General features: G+C 43.9%; 1 protein-coding gene across 1 annotated transcript in view; it reads left to right on the top strand.

Annotated features, from left to right (window-relative positions):
• LOC120530679 (dynein heavy chain 11, axonemal-like) overlaps positions 1–19,534 on the top strand; it is a 645,801-nt gene that overhangs the window by 571,408 nt on the left and 54,859 nt on the right. The window contains 2 exon segments of the mRNA XM_039755100.1: positions 518–709; positions 17,666–17,785. Of these exon segments, the coding sequence (XP_039611034.1) occupies positions 518–709; positions 17,666–17,785 (312 nt within the window).

Here is a 19,534-nt window from a genome sequence, read left to right as displayed (position 1 = left end):
GTGATGGAAAAACACTGCTGGACTCCTCAGCTCTTCAACCAACAAGGCTGCATGGAAGCCTTACTTCCAGTCTGCACTGGCAGAACCCGTGGTAACAATGCTGTCCAGGAGAGCTGTCTTCCAGAATCCCAAAGGAAGGTAACGCCTCACAGGTGCTCTCTCCTCAGGTTCTTCCATCCCGCTGGCATCCTGGGCAAACACCCAGGGCTGACCATCACAACTGTACCACCCAGGGCCGATGCCACCATTATGGAGAATTAGGCATTTGCCTAGGGCACAAACAGTAAGCTTGGCCTAGCAAAATAATCTAGCCCTGGCATTGGTACCACCACACCACCTCGTAACAGGGGTGTCATTCATAATCATCTGAGCAGTTATTACAATAAAGAAACAATTCCCATTCTCTAAAGCCAAATGACACCCATTCAAAATGTCTTGCAACAATAACGCTGATAAAAAACATAGGGATTAGGAGCTGTGACCTCCATTCATGTTTCTCTCTTTTCTTTCCTTCCAGGATATTTTGGATCAGTGCTCTCGGGAACAAGAGTTCAAGACCATCCTCTTCTCCCTCTGCTATTTTCATGCCTGTGTGGCCGAGCGCAGGAAGTTCGGGCCTCAAGGTTGGAACCGCAAATATCCGTTCAACACTGGGGACCTCACAATCTCAGTCAACGTACTCTACAATTACTTAGAGGCGAACTCCCAGGTAAATCACACGCCTTGACTGACTGAACTGGCGATGCAGGCCCACCGTTATCAGCCTCTGTCAAAGTCAATCATGCAAAAGCGGTTTCTGTTAAAATGGAGCAACTCTGTGATAGGCACATACAGTAGATAGCCTGGGTACTGCATAAGGTAAACGTAGTAATGTAATAATGATAGATTGATAGATATGAAAGGCACTATATAATATAGATAGATAGATAGATGAAAAGCAATATATAGATAGATCGATAGATGAAAAGCAATATATAGATAGATAGATAGATAGATAGAGAGTGTGAACGTTACCTAAGCAGAGACAGGCAGACATGTTGTAATCCACCACCACACGTTTATTTACAACAACTATTTACAAAGTCAGTGCACACAAAACCCCTGTACCCCAAAGTCCTGGCCTCACAATGCCTTCTTCTTCGGGCCGCCTCCACACTCTCTTCTTCTGCCTTGTCCTGTCTCCACCCGACCCCAGCCTCGAATGAAGGGATGCGGCCCCTTTTATTAGCACCCGGATGTGCTCCAGGTGGGTTCCGGCAATCACCCGCCGACACGCCCCTGTGTGGCTGAAGTGCCAACTGTACTCCCAGAAGCTCTCTGGGTGTCCTTGCTTTTCTTCCCCCCAGCACTTCCTGGTGTGGCGGAAGTGCTGAGGTCCAGGGTTCCCAAGGCATTGGGACGCCCCCTGGCGGTGACCACGGGCACTTACAGGGTTGGGCTTCCAAGCCCTCAACCCATGGCCCCCAAAGCAACCAGGGTGGCGGCCCCCACGTGATCCCAGATGGGCGCATGCCCTCTTCCGGTCCCTCACGGCGTCCCGGCCAGGTCGTCACCCCTGGCATCCCTGACAATAGATAGATAGATAGACAGATGAAAGGCACTATATGATAGATAAATGAAAGGCACTATATAAGATAGATAGATAGATAGATGTGAAAGGCACTATATAATATAGATAGAAAGATAGATAGATAGATAGATAGATAGATGAAGGGCACTATATGATAGATAGACAGAAATGAAAGGCATTATATGATAGATAGATAGATGTGAAAGGCACTATATAATAGATTCTATCATATGGTGCCTTTCGCATCTATCTATCTGTCTATCTATCTATATAGTGCCTTTTCTATCTTAGATAGATGAAAGGCACTTAATAAGACATCTATAGATAGATATTAATTTTAATATAGTTGGCAGAATAGACTGATAGATTGTTTAATCAAGGGGGGAGTGTCATTACAATATTAATGTTCTATGCTTTCTTAAACTGCACAGCCCCTAATCAAATTGCCTTTACATTGTTAGTTGTATCTGTGCTTTGTGTTTTATTGTTTCATGATTTCTCAGCCTCCCAATACCCTGAGCCAGGCCATTGTGGAGGGCACTGTACAAAAAGCTGGATTGAGTACCTTTTGGGGTATTCATCATTTTCATGATTTTGGTAAGGCAGATGGATGGATGGATGGATGGATGGACAGTCGGACGGATCGACAGATGAACGGATGACACTTTATTTGTCCCGACGGGGGAGTTTCGATTTCTACAGAAGGTCACTGAGTCAAAGGCATTTCCAGCAGACCTTTGTCTTGCATGTCATCGATTTTGTATGGCTGTCTTCCTCTGAGGAATCACAATTGGGACCCGTGTTGTGTATCCCAGTCTTTCAGCCTATTTTGAATATCACGGAATTCTTTGGGCAGGAATCTGTGTAAATAAAATTTATAAGAAGAATAAGATGCTGAATGTTGAAAGAGGCAGAGAATAAAAACAGGAAGAAAAGGATTTCACTGGCATTCGCACTGAGGTTGTCTTAGGCATCAGATGTCATGCACGGCCTCCTCACAAGTTTAATACTTTAGAAATGGAAATCTTGAAATCATTCAACTAAGATGCCAAATTTTAGCAATTGTTCCATCCACATAACAGATAAAAGTTCCGTTCACTTGAAGATGATTTTTGGCCCCAAACAGAGGTTGTCGACATGAGGAAAAGTCACAGTGTGCAGCTGGGAAATAACAGTGTGAATGTAACAGCTTGAAAGAAGCTAAATGAACGAAATGGGCTGAAAAGAGCTGGGCAAAAAAAAAAAAATAATAAAATAACAGTCTGTGCGTAGCGAGGGCACAGAGGAGCCTGAGCAGTGCAGCCTGACAACAAGGCCACAAATAACAACCTAAAAATAACTTGCTGAACGTGACGGGCTAAATGGAACAATTTGAACACGGCAGCCACAGTAGCCTTCTGTATGAAGAACACAGTCGGGCAATCGAGAAATTGGGTAACTGGTATCTAAACATTTTAAAAGTTTGAAAAAAAATCCAAATAAAAATATAATATTCTCAAACCCACTTAATATAAAGGGGGCAGAAGCTTATCAGAGCAGAACTGGGTGGCAGGCAGGCAGGCAGGAAACAGCCCAGGATGGGGTGTCAGTCCATCACTGGCCCACTTACACGCACTACAGAAACTGAGCAGAGCGCCTTAATGTGACAATTTGAACGCAAATTCAGATGAGGAAGGTCGTGTTCTACAAATCTGTTGGAAGTCTATGAGGAAGCGACAAAAGCGTCCGATCAGAGAGGTGCATGTGAGATGATTCATCTTGCCTTTTAAAGTAGGCTTTTGATAAGGTGCCACGTGAGAGGTTATGTGGGAATTCAGGGCACAAAATTGGCTCAAACACAGGAAAGCAAAGGGTTATGGGGAGAGGATCTTGATCAGAGGGAGGTGATATTAAGAGTGGCGTCCACCAGGGGTCAGTGCTGGGGCCGCAGCTATTCTTAATATACATGAACATTGGGTAGTAATGGATTGTGCAGATTGGGGGGCCCACTCAGGGCCATATAGAGTTTTTAAAAAATGTTAATATCTTAAATAAAACAGGGTGGCACGGTGGCGCAGTGGGTAGTGCTGCTGCCTCACAGTAAGGAGACCCGGGTTTACTTCCCGAGTCCTCCCTGCGAGGAGTTTGCATGTTCTCCCCGTGTCTGCGTGGGTTTCCTCCCACAGTCCAAAGACATGCAGGTTAGGTGGATTGGCGATCCTAAATTGTCCCTGGTGTGTGAGTGTGTTCTGCAGTGGGTTGGCGCCCTGCCCAGGATTGCTTCCTGCCTCATGCCCTGTGTTGGCTGGGATTGCCTCCAGCAGACCCCCGTGACCCTGTGTTCAGATTCAGCGGGTTGGAAAATGGATGGATGGATAACTAAAACAGCGATTTCACAGTCCCGATACAGTGGCTTCAATTTCTTGTTGCCATCAACTCTGACTTCAATGGCTTACGACAAATTGTATGAATTGTATGCTGCTGCCGATCTTCACGTTGAAAGCTAGATCAACGCCATTTGATTGTTGTCATTTCATGAAAGTTTTCAATCCATCCTGTCAACCAAGTTGACTGTTTTCGAAGTAGATGAACTGTTGCTTATAGGTCACTGTGCACTGTTGTCTACTTTCAGCGACGTTTGCACGGCTTACATGTTACTGCTGACTATGCCAGTGACTGCTGCTACGTGTGGACGATTGTTCTCCAAGTTAAAACTCATCAAAAACGACCTCACAAACACCACGTCGCAAGACAGACATACTGGCTTGGCTGTACTCTCAATGGAAAATGATCGTGCTGGACAACTTGACGTGTCAAACATCATTCAGACATTTGCGCAAAAGAAGATGACTTGTGACTTGACAGTCAGTTCCATTTTTGTAAGCTTTAACAGTTTAACAAATCTGTAATCTGTTTTGTTGTGTACCCGAGTATGGCTTACTGTGCATTAGTGTCACTACCGTGAGGATTTGTAAGCGTGAACACTTCATGATGTCCATTTTCTCAGAACTTGTGTAGAGCGGGTCGATGGTGTAGTAGTATCCTGTCAGCCAGTCTTGTCGTTTTAATTTGTGACAAACTGAAATGGCTTCATTTTATAGCACAGAAAAGTTTTTACTTTGTAGCTTACGTTACATTTTAATCATCTTCTTTCACAAAGTTTTCTTGGAAAAGTAAGTGGGTCCACATTTTACATAGACGTATGTACTACTACTACTACCACTCACATTGATTTTATTTTTGCTAACTAACAGCGGCTGTAATAAATCAATTTAAAAAGTTATTACAAATTTCATTTAGAGAGCTGGTTTGTTTGTCACCAGTGTGTGATCTGATAGTGACGCGGTCCTGGACACCGCTGCCCAGAAAGCCCCTAAGATCTAGAAGTGAATAAATTACTAAGAGTTATGTTAGACAGGTGGGGCCCACCTCAGGGTGCAGCACAGGGGGCTTCAGCAAGCTAACTACACCACGATACATGAACAATCTGATAAGAATATAATCAATAAGATGATGAAATCAAATTAGGTGGAACGCCAGATAAACTTGAATCCATTGAATTATTACATGGGGACTTGGACAGCATACGAGCTTGGGCAGATTTGTGGCAGATGAAATTTAATGTCATAAAATGTCAATACAATACAATACAATACAGTTTATTTTTGTATAGCCCAAAATCACACAGGAAGTGCCGCAATGGGCTTTAACAGGCCCTGCCTTTTGACAGCCCCCCAGCCTTGACTCTCTGAGAAGACAAGGAAAAACTCCCAATAAAAACCTTGTGGGGAAAAATGGAAGAAACCTCGGGAAAGGCAGTTCAAAGAGAGACCCCTTTCCAGGTAGGTTGGGCGTGCAGTGGGTGTCAAAAGTAGGGGGTCAATACAATACAATATACAGAACAGAACAATTCCTTAAGACAGCATAATAATAAAAATTTTAGAAGTACGGTTTAACAGTAGATGATATGACATAATTAGGTTTGGATATTTTAAGAGTCCTGGAGACCTCATCCATCTAGCTGCCTCCCCATTTGGCCATGCCACGGCTGAAACGTTGCTCCGATAAAAGGACCCCTCTTTCCCATGATTCCTGTGATCCTCCATCAGGGATGACTTTACCATAGGCAGGCAAACAACTTGGCAGGTGGGCCGTGGCACCAATTGCCACATTTGGGTACCGAGAAAAGAAACAGAATAGGTGAGGGTTAGTATTCAAATATAATTATCATGTTACTTATGTTATAGTGCTAATGACTAACAACAGAGATGCAGTCTGTACAGTTAATCAGCAGCTCTAGTCAGGGTGTGCTAAACTGAAGTAGTGAGGATTTAAAGGCTGAGACTGAAGGGGCATCTCTTATGGAAGCAGGAAGACCACTCCACAGTTTAGGGGCCCCCTGTAACTAAAAGCTCGACCTCCCGCTGTTATTTTATTAATCCTTGGAGTCCTAAGCAGACCGGCATCTTGAGATCTTAATGTGCGCTCAGGTTTGTAAGTCATGATAAGTTCAGACAAGTAAGCCGGACCTTGGCCATTTAATGCTTTATATGTTAAAAGGAGGATTTTGAAATCTGCCCTAAACTTAACTGGGAGCCAGTGTAAAGATTTAAGAACTGGAGTTATGTGTTCATATTTTCTTGTTCTTGTAATGTAAAGAATTATATATAGGAAGTAAAAATGTTAGATTTGAATATGCAATGGGAGCCCTGAAAGTTAAAAGCACACATCATGAGAAGGACCTGAGAGTCACAGTGGACTGGTCACTATCTACATCCAGATGGTGGACAGAAGCCATCAAGAAGGCTAACAGAATGTCAGGTTATATAGCGCCTTGATGTGTGGAGTACAAGCCACAGGAGGTTCTGCTCAAGCAGATTTGTGGCAGATGACATTTAATGTCAGTAAATGTAAAGTATTACACGTAGGGAGTAAAAATGTGAGGTTTGAATACACAATAGGAGGTCTGAAAAGCGAGAGCACACCTCATCAGAAGGATTTAGGAGTCATAGTGGACTCGACATTATCAACTGCCAGACAGTGCCCAGAAGCCATTAAGAAGGCTAACAGGTTATATAGCGCCTTGATGTGTGGAGTACAAGTCACAGGAGGTTCTGTTCAAGCTTTATAACACACTGGTGAGGCCTCATCTGGAGTCCTGTGTGCAGTTTGGGTCTTCAGGCTACAAAAAGGACAAAGCAGCACAAGAGAAGGTCCAGAGAAGAGCGACTCGGCTGATTCAGGGCTACAGGGGATGAGTTATGAGGAAAGATTAAAAGAGCTGAGCCTTTACAGTTTAAGCAAAAGAAGATGAAGAGGAGACCTGACTGAAGTGTTTAAAATTATGAAGGGAATTAGTGCAGTGGATCGAGATGGTGACTTTCAAATAAGTTCATGAAGAACACGGGGGCACAGTTGGAAACTTGTTAAGGGGAAATTTCACACCAACATCAGGAAGTTTTTCTTTACACAGAGAGCCACAGACACTTGGAATAAGAGACCAAGTAGTATGGCAGACAGTAGGACTTTAGGGACGTTCAAAACTCAACTTGGTGTTTTTTAGACAAATTAAGTGGATAGGACTAGTGAGCTTTGTTGGGCTTAATGACCTGTTCTTGTCCAGATTCTTCTAAAAGAAGCAAGCCAGGCGAAAAGAAAAGCTAAATTCGTAACCAGAAATCAAAAAGAACAATTGTCAAGTTTAGAACACTAAGGGAAAAAAATCAAAGAAAGAACGTTCAGTGACCAAAAAGAAGTTTGAATAGCAAGTAAATCTTGTTAACAGCATTTTTATCCAAAAGACAATTTGAAACAGCATGTGCTGATCATTATGCAGTCACGCCAATGACATCACGCATCACACACTCCCAGGGCCTTATTGGAATATATATATAATAAATATATCGTTCGGTTCATCCCGCAGCGCCAGTTCTGCTTACCAAAAGTGGCCCACTAGGCACTCGGCATTCCACGCCGCGGCTCCACGCCAGCGAGCCGGGCTTCTTACCCATTTAAAGTTTGAGAATAGTTATAGAGAATAATTATAATACAGTTTAACATCTGTGGCAGAGAGACGGGCACTAAGCAAACTCCTGTCAATCACGAATAATCCACTGCATCCACTGAACAAGATCATCTCCAGACAGAGGAGCAGCTTCAGCGACAGTGCTGTCACCGTCCTGCTCCACTGACAGACTGAGGAGATCGTTCCTCCCCCACACTATGCGACTCTTCAATTCCACCCGGGGGAGTAAATGCTATCATTAATTTTATTTTAATTTTTTTTTTTTTTTTTTTTTTATTACTATTTAATTTAATATTGTTTCTTTGTATCAGTATACTGCTGCTGGATTATGTGAATTTCCCCTTGGGATTAATAAAGTATCTATCTATCTATCTATCTATCTAATTTACTGTAACAGCGGCTGATGCAGCTTCCACAACATAGTGTTGTCCATGAGTGAAACAAAATGGCGTCACAGGACATTACACACTTTTTCCAGACACGTTAGAAAGAAACTAACATCAGAATTTGAGAAAACCCCAAAATGGATGCATAGATAATTAAACTCTGTCCTGGATTTCTCATAAAAAATAAATTACAAATGAACTCACTTTGCTATGCCTTTCAGGCTAAACTCCCTGTGCCTTAGTTTTGCTCCTTTTTTCCCCGTTTACACATTCTTCTTTTTTAAATAATTGAATACATTCTTTATTTAGAAATAAACTTTGTTTAGCTTTATCTCATCTAGCCAGAGCTTTAAACTCATTCAGGGCTGATGTCGACTTTTGTCAAAAGGATGAGTTGACAATGGTAATCAACTGTAAACTGTGACAAAACCAACCATTATGTTTTAGTTGGACTCTCGTTGCTAGAAGGAAAGTTAGCTTCATTGGTTTGACCGAGATTTCCTGCACTCGTGTGAGTAGTAAGGCTCAAACAATGGCAAAAATGGCACAGACATAATGTTGAGAGATCAAAGCGAATGCGTAAAGCGAAATATTCTGTGGAGGACGTTTTGCCTATTCTTATCTCTGAACTGGACTTTGACTGCTCGGACTCCAATTTTGATACAAGTGATCGAAAACGAATGTGAGGTTCCAGCTTCAGCTGACTGGTCCCCAGCTAATTGTGGTGCTGAACAGGTTCATGTAGCTGACATGCCTATGGAAATTTTCGTCTGGAGGACTGCCACTTAACAATGATAAGAGGTAGAAATGAGATTGCAATGCACAGCGACCAGTGTAGGCAGCCTGGCAGCAAGCTTGCCGCACATTCTTGGCAAACTGGCGGCCACAGCATGCAGCAACAGACGTTTAATGTTGATTTCTGTGTAAAACCATTGCTTTTTAGAAACTATGTTTTTTGAAAAAAATATTCAGCCCTCAAAGAGTTAAAGTTCCTCTCCCTTCAGAGGCATTTTGTGTATTATTGAATATTTAAAGTACGTTTTCAATTTTTAAAGCCAGCTCAACTATTTTTGGGCCTGCGCAGGCCTTGGCCTATCTGTGGTAGCTTGAACCTGGTGGTCCAGGAGTTGGACCATTTCTTGGAAGACCAGTGAATGTCTTGACCTGTTTGCTGTGTATTTTTGGGAGTCTTACACCCCTTCCTCCATAGATCACCAAGCTCTTTACAGTTTCTGTATCTAACGTTCAATAAATTAGTAGAGAAAAGGAGATGCAAAGAAGTCCTTGCTTATTGTGTTACTCGTGGAACTCCCAAAAATAGCAAAGGACACCCACACACCCTCATCTGAGCAGAGCAGCCGAATTCAGACGCACACAGAGAGCATTTCAAACTAAATACAGTAAAACCCCAGGGTGAGGACCGAGGCCGTAACGGATAAGAGAAAAGACGGATAACAGAACAGCTACTTTAAAAATGATATACTGTAAATTAGTTTAGCGAATAGTTGTATTTATTTACAAAATGAAACTATATTAACAAAATATAATATAGTTTTAACAAAATTATTTCATACAAGAGACATTCAAAAAGTTTCCGCACTTTTACATTTTTGTTGGAAACAGTGAAGGCAGGAGGAGTAGTGATTGGTCGTGTCTGAGAGTGTCATGTGACTAGTTCTGTCTGGCAAGCCCTTGCAGTTTAGTATCAGAGTTGTCACCCTGTGGTGAAGATGGCTGTGAAATTTCTGAATTGCACCAAAGAGGAACATTGTTCTGTCATACGCACCTTTTGTGGGCAGAAGGTGTGCTGGGAGCATAAATTCATCTCCATACGGTGTGCTCAGTATGGTGATAAAGTTCTCGCTCGTAGAGTCATCTAGGAGTGGATTGAAATGTTCGAAAATGGCCGTAGTAGTGTGATGGGTGCAGAGCGCTCCAGACGTCCAGGGGAAGAATATTTTCATGTGATGATGATGATGATGTGAAAGCATCGGTGCATCAGTGGCTACGCGTTCAATTAAACACATTTTTTGCTGTTGGCATTACAAAGTTGGTACAATACTGGGGAAAATTGCATCGCAATGGAAGGTGACTACATAGAGAAGTGATGTCATTGATGTGATGTGAAATGAAAATTCTATGAAATTCTTAATAGATAGAGTTAAAAAAAAAAAAGTGCGGAAACTTTTTGAACGTCCCTCGTATAATATTGTAACGACCAGCGTAATAAGCAAATGCAACTCAGAGGTACTGGAGTTTTCTACGTTTTACTTGGAGTCTTCATTCCGTAACAAACGGTGCCTTGTCTTACACTCCGTTACCTTGGTTACAGAGCACACCTCCAAAACAATCAAAGAAAGCTATCCCTACCAATCAGCTTCTCTCCTGCCACTGACATTCTTTTTTTTTCTCTCTGGATCACAAACACTCCTGCTTATTGTCTCCCGACTCTCTACTCAAACCTTCCTTCCGCCACACCTTCCTTTTTCTCCTGTCACTCATCTCCTAAGAGGCGTGTCCACCCCTCACAGAACAGAAGCCCCTCCCCCTGTCTCATCACTTACACCATTCATTCCGCTCTTTCTGCTCCTCCACAGCGCCTCACAAGCTGCCTGCACGTCACAATATATTAGCAAAATATGATATAACAGAATCAAAAAGAAAATTGCAATACAATACAGAATAATATTAACGTCAGTGGTTTCTATTTTGACAGATTTTTCAATTTTGTTGGCATCACGCTTTATATCGGTTGCTGTTATCCTTCCTTAATTGTAAATTGAACCAATGCTTGAAACACTTTCGCTGTTTTGTAAATGTTTGATAATTTCAATTTTTGTGACAATTCCAACACCACATGCATATGTTAATCGGCCATAACAACGTCAGTCAGTCAGTCAGTCATCTTCCAACCTGCTATATCCTAACTGCAGGGTCACGGGGTTCTGCTGGAGCCAATCCCAGCCAACGCAGGGCACAAGGCAGGAACAAATCCTGGGCAGGGCACCAGCCTACCGCAGGGCACACACACACCAAGCACACACAAGGGACAATTTAGGATCGCCAGTCCACCTGACCTGCATGTCTTTGGATTGTGGGAGGAAACCCACACAGACACGGGGAGAACATGCAAACTCCACACAGGGAGGACCCGGGAAGTGAACCCAAGTCTCCTAACTGTGAGGCAGCAGCGCTACTACTGTGCCACCATGTCATCCTCCATAACAATGTATAGTAGATTAATTATAGCAAAAGAGAAATGTTACGAAACGCTATTAAAACTGAAGATACGTACCTGACACTGTGGTGCTGGGGGAGAGCACTATGTGCCTGCACAAGGGAAAGTTGTTCCAACATGCAAAGCTCGCAAAATGAAAACCTGCAGTGCAACTGAGCAGATGTGACCACCTCTGACACCCACCTGTAGTTCTTCATTGCTCAAGCCACAAGTACTTGTGTGTGTTTGGGGGTGTTGTTTGTTTGTTTGTTATAATATTTAGATATATATTTTTTACGTCTCTAATGTTTTAATTTCCCCTTTGAGACAAATCAACTTAGTCTATTTATCTATCATATAGTCAGGGCCATCTTAACAGCATCACAGGCCCCCAAGCAAAGTAGTGTGCTGGGACCCCTGTTTTGATAGCAAAACATACACTGGCATCAGAAGTGGGCTCCCTATGCTCCTGGGGCCCCCAGCCAGTGCCCATATGTTAAGACAGCCCTGGTACAGTGCCTTTTCTATGTATCTACCTGTTATATAGTGCCTTTCATATCTATCTATCAATCTAACATATAGTGCATTTCATATCTATCTATTATATAGTGCCTTTCCTGTCTATCTACATATCTATAATATAGTGCCTTTCATATCTATCTATTTATCTATCTGTTATACAGTGCCTTTCATATCTATCTATTATATAGTGTCTTTCACATCTATCTATCTATAATATAGTGCCTTTCTTGTCTGTCTATCTATGTATCTATTATATAGTGCCTTTCCTATCTATCTATCAATCAATCATGTGGTGTCTTATGTTCAATATCTATCTATTGATATATAATATAATTTAATAAATTAGAAAAGAGTAACAGACTAATTAAATTTGGCAGCCTGAAAACAACAGTCGTCAGATTATTTTTACATCACAGCTAGAAAAGTTTTCTTTGAATGCAAAACAGCTTGAATGTGACAAGAAGCTTCCAGCGTTTTGAAATCAGAGCCTAATAGATTTATTTCACTGAAGAAAACAGAAATGCTTCAATGTAAGAGTGAGTGTCGGTGCAGCCACAGTAATTTTTGAGCAACAAGCAGACCGTATCCATTTGAGCTTGAGATGAGAGCCTGACTGCAGCTCTCTGCATTTCACTATTAGAATATAAGAGGCGTCTAAGAGGAGCCCCACTGTTTGAAGATATGACAGCATACATGTAATAATCTGAATATTTATTAGCTAATGGGGAAATCGGATAGCATTTTTGAGGATATAAACACTCGACCAATGTTAAGTCATTGCCTTGGAATTTATATAAAAACTGCAAATTGATTGTCTGAACACAAAAGCCTTTTTATCACTGGAATATAAGAGCTGAAATGTTCAGCGCCTATAAAAGTCTTTATTTCCTTGGAAGTTTTCATGGTGGGTTCAATTTGTCTTTTTTGACACTGATCAACAGAAAAAGACTCTTTAATGTCAAAGTGAAAACAGAACTCTAAAGTGATCTAAATTAATGACAAAACACCAAATCACTGACTGCTTAAGTATTCGCCCCCTTCAAGTCAGTTACTTAGTAGATGTCAGCCATGACGGCCTCGAGTCTGTGTGCTCAGGTCTCTCTCTGTCTCTATCAGCTTTGCACACCTGGACTCAGACATTATTTTTTTCCCTTCATCATAAAACTGCTCAGCTCTGTCAGGTGTCACGGTGGTCCTGAGTGAAGAGCCTTTGTCAAGTCAGGCCACAAGTTTAATTCGGATTGAGATCTGATCTCTGAGTCTGCCACCCCTGGACATTCACCTTGTTGTCTTGAAGCCGTTCCTCTGTAGTTTTGACTCTGTGTTTGAGGTCGATGTCTTGCTGAAACACAAATCTTCTCCCAGGGTGCAGGTTTCTGGCAGACTCCACCAGGTTTTCCTCCAGGATTTCTCCATGTTTTGCTGAATTCATTTTCCCTTCACAAGCCTTCCATTCTGTCCTGGGTATGACGTTAAACTGCATCTTGTCCTGCAAGCGGTCCTCCGACTTCCAGGGAAATCTTTGGGGTTGATGGCAGGATTGGCACTCCTGAGACGACAGACAGGACTCCTTTCAGCTCTCTGCGGGAGTAGCTCTGCTGCAGCTGCCAATAGGAAGGCCCCATGCCCAGAAGAGTCGGAGAGCCAATGTGGTCAGGCCTGTTGGGAATCAGAAATGGTGTGATGCCGAGGTGTCCCATCCCGGTAGGCGCGTGGAACATCTCGTCTCTCCGGCATGATGATCATCTTCTTCTGCTGTCGGAGGAGCTTTGTAAACTCCGCATTTCAGTGGTGGCACTCTCTGAGGTACGCAGACCTTGGACTGGCCAGATCTCTGTAGGTGGGTACACCTTTTATTGGTCTGGTCGCTCTGGTGGCTGTCATACTCGGGGAGTGTCTGTTGCTGTGGCGGATCGGCTCCTTGTCACTCTTTTCAATGAGCGTATCACGAGATTCAGATTATGGCACTCTCAGGGCGCCTTGTCTGTTGTCTCAGTGTCTGCTCTGACCGCAGTGAGTGGCATCTCAGTGAGGGAGACATTTCATTTGCAGCTTCGCTCGGTGGTTGATGGGTGCCCATGAAGTGACACTCCTCTGGTCATGGGTGACTTCAATGTAACCACTGGCACGGAATGGGCTGACTATGAAGATTGTCTCAGTCCCCATGGGTCTGGTGACCGTGGTGAAAGTGGCTCCATGTTCCTTGACTTTGCAAAAGGTCAGTGGCTGCGGATCTTTGGATCCTGGTTCCAGCGCCCTGAGCCGCATCGTTGATCCCTATCTGGAAAGGGAAGGCTGATCGCCTGGATTGGGACATCTACAGGGGGATAACACTGCTCTCGGTGCCAGGTAAGGTCCTTGCTAGGGTCGTCCTCAATAGGATCCATGATCATTTGCTCACCTACCAGCGACCAGAACAGTCTGGTTTTACGCCTGATCGAGCTGCCCTGTGGGACACCCTGAGACTTTGCAGAATCCCTTCATAGTTGCTGGATATCATGGCCGGCCTGTCCACTGGTACTGTGAGTGCTGTGCAGAGTGGAGGCAGAGCCTCTGTGCTTTTCCCAGTTGATTCTGGGGTTCATCAAGAGTCTGCTCTGTTCAATGCTTGTATGGACTGGGTGGTGGGCAGAGTCATGGGGTCCAGTGGCTGTGGGGCATCTGTTGGTGAAGAAAGATTCCCTGATCTTGACTTTGCTGACGATGCGGTGATCTTCGTGGAGTCAATGGAGGCTCTGATCAGGGGTCTCAAGAGACAGAGCGAATGTGAGGGTCCTGATAAAAACCAAAGATCAGGCCTTTAATGACCTCTTGGGCACGGCCATCAGCAGTGTGTCTGTCTGCAGAGAGTGTCAACCTCGTCGAGAGGTTTACTTACCTCAGCAGTGACATTCATGTCTCTGGTGACTCTTCCTATAAAGTCAGTAGATTGATTGGGAGAGTATGGGGTGTCATGAAGTCCCTGGAAAGGGGTGTGTGGCGCTCTCGATATCTGCAAAAGGACGAAGGTCCAAGTCTTTAGAGTCCTGGTGCTTCCTGTCTTGCTATATGGTTGTGAGACATGGATGCTATCCAGTGACCTGAGATGAAGACTGGACTCGTTCAGTACTGTGTCTCTTCAAAGAGTCCTTGGGTATTGCTGGCTTGACTTTGTGTTGCTCACGGAGTCCTGAATGAGGCACATGACCTGCATTGTGAGGGAGCGTCAGTTACGGCACTACTGCCATGTGGCGCGATTACCCGAGGGTGATCATCATTTAGTTGAGGACCTGAGCAGATGTAACCAGGCCAGGGGGACACCCACGTAACACCTGGCTGCAGCAGATAGAGGGTCATTGCCGAAGGGTGGGACTGGACTGTGTGTCTGCCTGGTGGGGTGGGGAGTTCCAATCAGGATCCCAAGCTGTTTCGTCATGTGGCGGGTGCGCCAACATGCTGTACCAGTGCCTGCTCCCCAACCTGATCTGACCTGCTAAATTAATTTTAAGCTGGTGGGCTCTGTTCATTTTAGACATTGAAGACGACCCACTTGATAGTTTTCCAGTGCTGTCTCTATCCTGGTGTCTATATAAACAAAGAGGACTCCAGTTTCTTTATTAGAAACTGCCTGAAGAAGGGGTCTCAGATGCTTTGAAAGCCTGTATTTTGTAATCGGTTCAGTGGGCCAATAAAAGGTGTCATTTTGCTCGACTTCTCAATGATCCGAGTTTGAATCGTATTTTTCTGATTTTTTAAATTTGTTTACCCGCAGTGCTGCATGTGGCTCAAAAATGAGAAATTAGACTTCTTCATCTTCAAATGTGTTATTACTTTAGTAGAGTGGGTGCAAACATAAATGAAACATTGAGGGGTGTGGGTCTTAGAAAAGGTTAGGGGGCACTGCTATAGAAAACAGCAGAGACTCCGTCTATCACAGTTAATTTATTAAAATACTAGCAGGAGTACCCGGCTTCGCCCGGGAATCTATAACCGGTGAATTTCTCAAATGAAAGAAACAGAACATAGAAATCGAACAAACAGTTTTCTGATTGACATTTTATTGTAAGATCCTCCTCCACTCTGGATTGTGTCTGCTGTGGCGTTTCAAACGCGCTTGAAATAGACTTTCTTGTGGCATCTGAAGTGGACCTTCCAATTGTACGTCTTTTGTTCGGTGGCATGGGTATATTAGCAAAAATGAGGACAATTATAATGTGTTACATGGTATTACGTACGTAAAGTCGGAAAGCGAACAAATAGCACCAGTCAGTCAGAAAGAGCAACACTGAAATTATGCCGTGAGTCGTAAAAGAGCAAATAGCACTACAAATACGGAAAACCAGTGAGAAAGAGTAGCACTGAAACCGTACTGGGAAAAATGGTGGGGAGGTTGTGCTGTGTTTGTAAGGAGCGTTTGTGTTGAAGTGTGCTGTCATCTAATGGACATTGACGATGGTAACTACAGAGAGAAGTGACATACAGCCGCTGCTGCATTTGGGGAAAATGGTGGGGGAAGGATGTTGTCTTTTTAAGGTGAGTCTCTGTTCAAACGTGCTACCATATAATGGACGTTGGTGAATGAAATACAGCACTATAAGTGTGTGTGGGAGTGTGACGTGCAGAAATGCAGGTGTGTTAGCCAGTCATGCTTACTGGGTCGTTCACGTTTTACATCCATACTGCAGTTCCCCTTCACCCGATCAAAGCAGTCGGCCTTCTCATACTTGGACACTTCCGCAATCTCTTGGCAATTTAAAGAAACATGGGTAAAGAGCGACGTACAGAGACCAAAGCTGCCGCTAGATGGCGCCGCGGTAAACGTCTTTTGCAACGTGTGGCCATCTTGTCGATGATAAGTACGGGGACGTGTGCGAAGGTTGTGCCGGTGAAAAGGTGCCCTGCGGGTCACCACGAACATTTTTCCAAACCAAACATACCCCATGACCTCCTCCTGGTCACAAAGGAGCCCCATGCCCAGTTTGGTGGCAATCGGACACCCGGTGCAAATTTGTATGGCAGACAATTAAACATTCATACACACATACATACATCGACTCTGCTTTATATATTAGATTTATTGTATGATTTTTTTGCTGTTATCTTTAAGTTGGTATTTTATGTTTTTGCCGAGTTCTCTATTTGAATTTCTCCTTGGGGGTTTAGTAAAGTTTATCTAATCTACTCTAAATTTTAAAGTGCCAGATGAAGCAGCATCTTCGGGATGTGGCAGGAGAACCAAAGTACCCAGAGGAGACCCCATGCAGGCTCAGGGAGAATGTACGATCTTCACTGGGATGGCGTCCATGTCAGAACCTGAAGAGCTAAACGCTGCGTCACCGTGCCACCACCCCCTGAAAGTGACCGATACAAGGAACCTTCACAGACGTGAAATGCCACCATCTGAAATGGCAGAACATGCAAAGGTGTTAGATGTTAGTAGTATAAGCACTTAATTTTAACTCAGAGCAATCGACCGGACATAAACAGAGGAGGGATAAAAAAAATAAATAATCGCTTAAAAAAGTAGCTGGAAAATAACAGCCTGCATATAGCAATTTGAATGTATGAGTCTAGTTTGGCAACCTGGAAAAATAAATCTGCATACAGCAAATCCATTATCCTGTAGCAAGATGAAAATAAGCGTCTGAATACCAAAATTTCGATATGCAGGCTTGTGAGCGAGCGAGAACCTGAATTACAACAATGTAAATGTAAGAGTCAAATTGCTGCAATTTAAAGATACAGCGGCTGGATTCAACAGCCTCCGCCATATCGAGTGAATATTGTATGTCTCATGGCAAATGAATTTAATACAGCTGGTGAACTGGGACTACTTAAATGTAATAAACTGTCTAAGGCAGGCCGCCGAGGGCTAAGCGCCTGCACAGAAATGGACCAGTGTTCGGGTGTGAACGCCCGTGGCGTTTAGGGGGTCAGCTAAAAGTGAATTAGGGATTCATTGGCTGTTTTTAATGACTCCCATGCAGGTGCCTTGGGAAGACCTTCGCTATCTCTTCGGGGAGATCATGTATGGTGGCCACATCACAGACGACTGGGACCGCAGGCTCTGCCGGACATACCTGGAGGAGTACATGCAGCCCAACCAGGTGAGCCTCTAAGGGGTGCTGCCATTGTCTAATTGGGGGATTGGGGATTAGGGTCCCCGAGAGGAACCTTTACTTGAAGGCCAGTGAATGAGGTCTAAGCACCTTGGAGAGCACTGCTTTAGATTGTTCACTTGATGGAAAATAAGAATGCTTTCAATAGATATTTAATTTAGGATGACCAAAAGGTGGCGGGACACCTCAATGATGGAAGGACCAGGGAAGTGGACATATCCACAACAATACCTCCCCGGGGACACAAGAGGGCAGTCTCCCTGGATTGCATCAGGGACATGGGCTTGGAGGTTCAACCCTGTTGGGGTCCGTGGTCACCGCCAGGGAGGGGGGCGCCTGGACTGTCCCCGAGCCATGGACTGCAACACTTCCTCCAAACCCGGAAGTGTGCTGCCCGAAGAGGATCCGGGGACATGTGGAGTACTTCCGGGGACCCTTACACCTCTTCCATCATACTCGGGAGTGCTGCCGAACGAAATGAGAGAGAAAGAAAGAAAGAAAGAAAGAAAGAAAGAAAGAAAGAAAGAAAGAAAGAAAGAAAGAAGCCGCCTCACTCCATTCCAGGAGCCAGAGTTGGAATGTGGAGGACAGAGCTTGTGTGGAGGAGTGTAGGTGGGAAAGAGAGAAAGAAAGAGAAACTGAGGTTATTGGTGGTGATTTGTGCACTTTGTGCTAACAAAAAGAAAATAAAAGGGTGTATTTTGCACTTGTCTCTTTGTGCCAGTGTGTGTCTGGGGCTATTTGGTTTTTAGGATGGGCTGGCAACCCACCCAGGGTTTGTTCCCGTGTGTGCCCCAAAGCCTGCTGACACTGGCGACCCTGGGTAAGCGGGTTTGCAAGATGGATGGCTACAAAAATGACTCCTGAATTGTCAGCAATCAGTGCGTTGACATGCACGCCAGTACCCAGATTAAGAGGAGGAACCCGATTAAGATTCTTAAAGTTTCTTACTGGTAGGCCCAAACTCCCTGTTGATGGTTCACTTGTCAAACCTGCTCCTGATGCCAGAAGTCTTGGTGTTTTGTTTGATTCCTCACTTAACTTTGAGCTACACATCAGGTCTCTTTCCAAAACTTCATTCTATCACATCCGTCATGTTGTCCATCTCTGTCCTTTAATGATGCTCAGACCCTGGTTCATTGTTTCATAATGTCTCGTATTGATTACTGTAATCTACACAGAGGCTACAGCACATTAAGAACTCCGCAGCCACACAAAGTGGTGTGCTCATATCTCCCCTGTTCTTCACTGGTTACCAGTTCCATCAAGGATTAACTTCAAGATTCTGCTTCTCCCCTTCAAAGCCCTACCTAACCTTTGCCCCTCTCTACCTCACTCAGCTCCTTACACTCCTTGTCGCTCTCTCAGGTCCTCGCTTGGTCATCTTCTTAACTGTCCCACGCACCACACACTCCACCCTGGGAGTCAGGCAGCTCCTTCAGTGCTATGGCCCCTCAACTCTGGAACTCTCTTCCTCTGTCTCTCCGACTTTGCTCCTCTTTCTCCATCTTTCAATCTCAACTCAAAACTTTCCTCTTTGAAGAACTTTTGTCTTCTGTGTGATCTTTTTTTTATACTCTGTATGTAAAGTGACCTTGGGTTTGTGAAAGGCCCTCAATAAATGCAACTTATTATTATTATTTGCTAGCTGAAATACCCAGCATTGCCTGAAAGGAAAATAAAGTTTTTTTTTTAATTGTTTGAGAAAAAACATAATTTAAAAAAAATACAACTTCA

Source organism: Polypterus senegalus, chromosome 6 (genome assembly GCF_016835505.1).
Source record: "Polypterus senegalus isolate Bchr_013 chromosome 6, ASM1683550v1, whole genome shotgun sequence".
Classification (NCBI taxonomy): domain Eukaryota; kingdom Metazoa; phylum Chordata; class Cladistia; order Polypteriformes; family Polypteridae; genus Polypterus; species Polypterus senegalus.
The sequence above is the reverse complement of the archived record's forward strand: the minus strand, read 5'-3'. Positions and strand labels throughout refer to the sequence as shown.